Source organism: Thamnophis sirtalis, unplaced genomic scaffold (genome assembly GCF_051295495.1).
Source record: "Thamnophis sirtalis isolate CommonGarterSnake01/CBP01778 unplaced genomic scaffold, rThaSir2_p1.2 scaffold_2, whole genome shotgun sequence".
In the NCBI taxonomy this organism is placed as follows: domain Eukaryota; kingdom Metazoa; phylum Chordata; class Lepidosauria; order Squamata; family Natricidae; genus Thamnophis; species Thamnophis sirtalis.
The window spans coordinates 106,203,284-106,211,028 of record NW_028261382.1 but is presented as its reverse complement, the minus strand read 5'-3'; the positions used below and the strand labels follow the sequence as shown (position 1 = coordinate 106,211,028).

Sequence of the window (7,745 nt, the reverse complement as noted above, 5' to 3'; positions counted from 1 at the left end):
TGCCAGTGTCCTAGGTAACAACTAAATACCTTATTAAAATATGTGATGATGATGATGATGATGATCATCCAAAAGTTGACTCAGCCTATATACAAAGATGTTTAGATATGACAATATGACAATTATTGATGAATTATTTAATTCAATCTGCTCTTTTTTTTCTTCAAATAGGAACTTCCATTCTAATAGAAGAGATTATTGGAGCATTATAAAGGTACCTTGATGAATTTCAGCTTGGCAGACATGAATGCTACAGAAGAGTATCTGGACTATAATACTACCAACTATTTATACGAAGATCAAATTATGTCAGATTATTCTGGACGTATCGCTTTCTCAGTTGTATTCATCATCTGTTATATTGGAGTCCCATTAAATGGAATTGTTATCTGGCTACTTGGCTTCCAAATTAAGAGAAACCCTTTCACTGTGTTGATTCTGAATTTAGCTATTGCTGACTTTGGGTATCTCTTATTTACGACTATAAATTGCGTTGAAGATTTGACACGTGTTTTAGAGAGAGATATTCTTAGCCTAATTGTCATTTGCCTTTTCAATGTTACATATATCAGTAGTGTATTTCTTCTGACAGCCATCAGCATTGACCGATGTGTCTGTGTCCTCTTCCCAATCTGGCATCGCTGTTCCCGGCCAAAATATTTGTCCTCTGCTGTCTGTGCCTTCCTCTGGATCTTCTCTTTCCTCCTGGTTGGAATTCTGACCTTGTTGGAATATGTGTTTGGGTATGATAAAATCTTCACAAAAGTCATTTTAATTGTCACGTCTGGATTTTGCCTTCCGCTGATATCAATCTCTTCTGTGATCCTGTTCATCAAAATATGTCTTAAATCCCAACAGATCAAACGGAGAAGACTTTTAGTGATGATCTTAATTACTCTTCTCTGTTTCCTTATTTTTACTCTTCCATTAGACATCAATCTGTTTCTTACTCATGTTCTTAATAAGAAGTTTTCTTTATATATTTATGAACTGGATTTCTACTCAAGTCTGTGTACTTCCCTCAACAGCAGTGTTAACCCTGTGATCTATTTCCTGGTTGGGAGAAAGAAAAGAGCTCGGACGAGGGAGAGCGTCAAAGTCATTTTCCAAAGAGTCTTCAGAGAAGACGAAGCTCCCGAAATCTGATGAAAGTGTACCAACATAATTTTACAGCCTTTCTAAATACAATATTTGAGCTTTTCTTTAATGCTGGATACTTTTTATGAATATAAAACTGTATCTTTTTTTGCTACAGAAATAAAGAATAACAAAGTTTTCTTAAAAAAATAAAGCTATCAAAGTTCATTTTGAAGATTGGGGAAAGAGGTGGGAAACGAGAGTTTGTCCTCCTAAGTTTGCATTAACAGAATCGCACTGTCATTAGATGTGGCAACTCCCTGCTAGCTTCCTGCAAGCAAGATCATTGGGGAAGCTGGCTGGAAGTTGGCAGTCCCAGGCACTCAGGTGAGCAAGTGGCTGCTGCCAGGTAAGGTGGGACTCTGGAATTCTTAGGCTGGCAGTCGCATCAGTGAGCACTTAAGGAGACATTCTGCACTAGGAAAGAGGGATGAAAATGTAGGCAGAGGCAGAGAAAGTCATAAAAATCAGGTGAGAAAGAGGAGGAGGAGGAGAAGAAGGAGGAGGTGGAAGAAGAAAAGGAGGAGAATAAGGAATAATTAGATTTACCTATTCCTTACGTACCAATTTCTCTTGACAGTTTACAAGTATCTTTTTTATATGTTTATGGTTTTTTACACTCATTGTTTACATATATATTGTTTTACTCAATTATTGTTCCATATTATGTGTGATGGGCAAATAAGGAAAAAAGGTCGCAAACAAGACAGGAAGAGAAACAGCCAAATGCCAAAAACCTAAAAGAGGTCTTTCATCACTCACTCACACACACACACACACACACCCTGTAAAAGTAAACAACAAGAAGAAAGGAATAAAACAAACAAAGAAAGAAAAACCAAACACAATCTGGGTTGGTCACCGGGACGAGAGGTTCTGCCTTCTGAGCTTTCAGGCTCATGCTGGAGCCCATCCCTGGGAAACGTCTCTCTAGAACAGGGGTGTCAAACTGGATTTTTTGGATCAGCATTGTAGTTCTCCTCAGAGGGTTGGTGGGAGGGGGACAGGGTGAGATGGGACAGTCACCACCTGCAGCACCCTGCTGGCCAAAATGGGGCATGGGAGGGCCTTGGGTGCCTCTCCATGGCCCATTTTTAGTCACCACGGTCTCCTGCAGCACTCTGATAGCCAAAAATGGACCATGGGGGGTCCCCACTATATTGATATTTCAGGCTGGCCCTGTGGGTCAGATATAAGCACCCCAGGGGCCAGATCGTGTCCCCCCCCAGCAGGCCTTCAGTTTGACACCCATGCTGTAGCATAAAGAGGAATTTGCATTAACTTACCCTGTTTCCCAGAAAATAAGACCTCCCCAAATAATAAGCCGAATTCGACTTTTGAATGCATGCGTTAAAATAAGCTCTCCCCCCAAAATAAGCCCTCCCTGAAAATATTGCAATACAGATAATAAAGATCCAAGCAGTGCGGCTTTTTGCATTTGACTCATGGTGATTTTGTCAATTTTTAACTGTTTTAAATGTAATTCCAGTGCTTTGGGAATAGCACCCAGTGTGCTGATTACCACTGGAATTACCACTGCTGGTTTGTGCCCTAATAGTTGAATTTCGATTTTTAAGTCCTCTATATCACGATTTTTTCTTATTCCTTCTCGTTGACCCTGCTCTCACCTGGTATTGCGATGTCTATGATTGTAACCTTATTTTTCTCAACCAGTGTGATGCCTGGTGTATTATGTGCCAGTATTTTGTCCGTTTGTATACGAAAATCCCATAAGATCTTGACCATCTGATTTTTGATGACTTTTTCAGGCTGACGTTCCCACCCGTTTGTTGCTGTTTTAATATTATAATTTTATCACAAATTCCAATGGATCATTTGTGCTACTGAATTGTGCCGCAATTTATAATCAGTCTGCGTGATTTTTTTACAGCAGCTGAGTATGTGATCAACAGTTTCATCAGCTTCTTTGCAAAGTCTGCATTTGGCATCATCAGAGGATTTTTCGATTTTGGCCTTAATGGCATTTGTGCGGATAGCTTGTTCTTGCGCAGCCAGGGTTAGTGACTCTGTTTCTTTCTTTAATGTACCTGTTGTTAACCATAACCAAGTTTGTTCACTGTCCACTTTATCTTTTATTTTTTCCAGAAATTGGCCATGCAGTGCTTTGTTCTGCCAACTCTCCATTCTTGATTTTATCACATCTTTTCTGTATTCTTGTTTCGTCTGTTGGGCCTTCAGTAGATTTTTGTTCTTTACTTCGATTAATAGATGTTCTTGACTTTCTTTTAAATAATCAGTCAGTGCATGTTTTTCTTCTTCAACTGTTTGCTTCACTTGTAATAATCCTCTGCCACCTGATTTTAAGGGCAGGTAAAGTCTATCAGTATCACCACGTGGATGTAAACTGTAGTGTATTGTCATTAGTTTGCTGGTTTTTTGGTCCAAAATGTCCAAATCAGCTTGTGTCTAGTTCACTATACCAGCTGTGTATATTATAACTGGTATTGCCCAGGTATTTATGGCCTTGATTGTATTTCCACCATTCAATTTAGATTTCAAAATTTTCCTAACTCTGTTGGTGTACTCTCGCCTGACAATAGTTTTTACTTCTCCATGCTTGATGTTATCCAACTGCAGAATGCCTAAGTATTTGTAAGCTTCATTTTCTTTGCATTTAATTAGTTGGCCATTGGGCATTTCAATTCCCTCACATGCAGTGATTTTGCCCCTCTTTATGGATACAGTGGCACATTTTTCCATGCCAAACTGCATTAAAATATCCATGCTGAATACTCGGACTGTGTTTGTCAATGATTGGATTTCTATTTCTGACTTTCCATAGAGTTTCAAATCATTCATATATAGTAAATGCGAATTTTTTTCAGCTTTTTTGGCTGTTTGGTACGCTACTTTCATATTTTTTTTAAGATTACTGATAGTGGGATCATTGTGATGATGAAGAGAAGAGGTGAAAGTGAATCACCCTGGAAAATTCCTTGCTTGATATTAACCATTCCATAGATCTCATTCCCTACTGCCAACTCAGTTCTCCATTGTTTCATCGCCTTTTCAGTAAAGGATGTAATATTTTTGCTAATGCCAGTTGTTTCTAAGCATTTTATGATCCAACTATGTGGCAGTGAGTCAAATGCCCTTTTGTAATCAATCCAGACCATATTCAAGTTCATTTTTCTGTTCTTACAATTTTCTAATATCATGTTATCAATTAGGAGCTGATCTTTTGTGCCCCTGCTCCTTCTTTTGTTGCCTTTTTGCTCTACTGGCAAGATGTGGTTTGTTTCCAAATAATCCATCATGTTATCTGCAATAATGCCTGTGAGTAATTTGAAGGTTGTTGGCAAGCATGTTATTGGTCTGTAGTTTTCAGGTGTTGTTCCTTTAGTTGCATCTTTCTGAATCAAGTATGTTTTTCCAGTTGTCAACCATTCATCAATTTTGCCTTTTGTAAAATTTCATTCAGTTGCCTGGCCAATATTGCATGTAAACTGGTCAGATATTTGAGCCAGAAAACCATGTAATTGGTCCTTTGCAGGTGATGGCCAATTCTTTACCTTTTTTACTCGATTTTTGACCATCTCAGTTGTTATTTCTAATACTTGCATTTGTTTGTTGCCAATGCTTTTCTCAAAGTCACGTATCCACTTTGCTTCCTTATTGTAGTCCTTTGCATTTTCCCACAATTCTTTTCAGAATTCAACTGTGGCCTGCTTTTCTGGTTTTTCACTTTTGGTGTCACCATTCACATTAAGACTTTGATTAAAACCCTGTTGGCCTGATCAAAATTGCTGATTTTCTTTATATTGGATGATTCATGCCTCATATCTTTCAATTTTTCTGGCTGTTGCTGTTATCTGCTGTTTTACAATCTCTACAGCTTCATTGATGTTTCTTGTATCCAATCTATATCTTCTGATTAGCTGATCTATGATTTTGTTGTTTTTAAGCCATTGCTCATGCATGTTCTTTAAGTTACTAGCATCTGTCCTTAATTTTTTGACTTTTTGTTCTAATCGGATTTTCCACTTTGGCTTTGATTCTTTTTCTGTTGTGTGACTAGGTACATTGATTTTAATGCCTAGTTCATTAGTAACTATTACAGCTGTGCTGTACATTAACTGGTTCGTTTCCAAGATGGATCCTGATTCAATTGTTGAAAACACTGCATTAACCATTTTCATGAAAGGGGCCAAAATTTTCTTAGGCACAGTTTTTAGTGATGGTAAACATTGCCTTTCCTCATTAAGCAGAAAATGTTCCATGATCTTATCCTTCAATTCTTTTTGTTTTTGAGTTAGTTCATCAGTTGGTTCAGTGATAACTGGTTCTAGTGGTGTTGGTGTTATTTCCTCCACAAGAGCTTCTTCTGGGAGTTCTATTATAATGTCTTTAGTTGTGTCTTGAATATCAGTTATTTCCGCTTGTGATATTGTTTTTTTGGTTTTCCAATTTGCCTGAATTTCCTCAAGTTTAACTTCACTAAAAACTTTATTCCGTATAATAAATCGCCTTTGATCTGCTAGTCGTTGTTCACTAACATTTGAATCTGGATATTGTTGTTTCCATAATTCATACATTCGCTTTAAATAACCTTTTTTTTCTGGCTCTGAGTTGTAGTAACAGGCCATTATGGCACGGTTTTCATCTGCACTATATTTTTGTCATTTTGTTGGCTGGTCCACTTGTAGCCCACTTGTCGACGGATGTCCAGGGACCCCAAAATCCGCCGCGGCCCTTGTTAACCCGAACGACGACCGACGCGGTATAAAATTTTTATTCATTTCTTTCACCATATTGTATGGGTTGGCGGGTTTTTTTATGGAGCCAGGTTGCCAACCTGACCCCAACCCTCCTCCATTCTCATCTGGGCTTGGGACCGGCAATGGCGGAGTTGTTGTTGTTGTTGTTGTTGTTGTTGTTGTTGTTATTATTTACTTTATTCATTAAACATGAGACAAAGTCAAGTGAAAATTCAACAATGCATCACAAATATCATTGACTGGTGTTAATGGTTGATATGGGCTCCTGCCAGTATCCTAGATAACAACTAAGTACCTTATTAAAATATGTGATGATGATGATGATGATGATGATGATGATGATGATGATGATGATCATCATCATCATCATCAGTCCAAAAGTTGACTCAGCCTATATACAAAGATGTTTAGACAATATGACAATATGACAATTATTGATGAATTATTTAATTCAATCTGCTCTTTTTTTTCTTCAAATAGGAACTTCCATTCTAATAGAAGAGATTATTGGAGCATTATAAAAGTCCCTTGAAGAATTTCAGCTTGGCAGACATGAATGCTACAAAAATGTATCTGGACAATAATACTACCAACTATTTATACGAAGATCAAATTATGTCAGAGAATTCTGGACGTTTCACTTTCTCATTTGTATTCATCATCTGTCATATTGGAGTCCCATTAAATGGAATTGTTATCTGGCTACTTGGCTTCCAAATTAAGAGAAACCCTTTCACTGTGTTGATTCTTAATTTAGCTATTGCCGACTTTGGGTTTCTCGTATTTACGACTATAAATTGCATTGACGATTTGACACATGTTTTAGGGACAGATATTCCTAGGCTAATTGTCTTTTGCCTTTTCAATGTTACGTATATCAGTAGTGTATTTCTTCTGACGGCTATCAGCATTGACCGGTGTGTCTGTGTCCTCTTCCCAATCTGGCATCGCTGTTCCCGGCCAAAATATTTGTCCTCTGCTGTCTGTGCCTTCCTCTGGATCTTCTCTTTCCTCCTGGTTGGAATTCTGAAGTTTGTGCAATATGTGTTTGGGTATGATAAAATCTTCACAAAAGTCATTTTAATTGTCACTGCTGGGTTTTGCCTTCCGGTGATATCAATCTCTTCTGTGATCCTGTTCATCAAAATATGTCTTAAATCCCAACAGATCAAACAGAGAAGACTTTCAGTGATGATCTTAATTACTCTTCTCTGTTTCCTTATTTTTACTCTTCCATTAGATATCAATCTGTTTCTTACTGATGTTCTTAATAAGAAGTTTTTTTTATATATTTATGAACTGGATTTCTACTCGTATCTGAGTGCTCCCCTCAACAGCAGTGTTAACCCTGTGATCTATTTCCTGGTTGGGAGAAAGAAAAGAGCTCGGACGAGGGAGAGCATCAAAGTCATTTTCCAAAGAGTCTTCAGAGAAGACGAAGCTCCCGAAATCTAATAAACGTGTACCGACATAATTTTACAGCCTCTCTAAATACAATATTTTAGCTTTTCTTTAATGCTGGATACCTTTTATGAATACGAAACTGTATCTTTTTTGCTACAGAAATAAAGAATAACAAAGATTTGTTTGCCTCAAAAAAAAAATAACGCTATCAAAGTTCATGTTGAAGAACTTTCATGGGGAAAGAGGTGGGAAACGAGAGTTTGTCCTCCTAAGTTTGCATTAACAGAATCGCACTGTCATTAGATGTGGCAACTCCCTGCTGGCTTCCTGCAATCAAGATCATTGGGGAAGCTGGCTGGAAGTTGGCAGTCCCAGGCTTGCAAAAGGGATGAAAAGATAGGCAGAGGAGGAGGAGGAAGACATAAAAATCAGGTGAGGAGGAGAAGAAGAAGGAGAAGCAGGAGG

General features: G+C 37.9%; 2 protein-coding genes across 2 annotated transcripts; both read left to right on the top strand.

Moving 5' to 3' along the window:
* Positions 1-222: 222 nt before the first annotated feature.
* On the top strand, positions 223-1,146 carry LOC148049107 (mas-related G protein-coupled receptor member H-like). The gene has a single exon (XM_087703836.1). It carries the CDS (start codon positions 223-225, stop codon positions 1,144-1,146), a length of 924 nt encoding a protein of 307 aa, XP_087559962.1.
* A 5,282-nt stretch (positions 1,147-6,428) lies between these two features.
* On the top strand, positions 6,429-7,331 carry LOC148049106 (mas-related G protein-coupled receptor member H-like). Its single transcript, XM_087703835.1, has one exon. It carries the CDS (start codon positions 6,429-6,431, stop codon positions 7,329-7,331), a length of 903 nt encoding a protein of 300 aa, XP_087559961.1.
* The last annotated feature ends 414 nt before the right edge of the window (positions 7,332-7,745 follow it).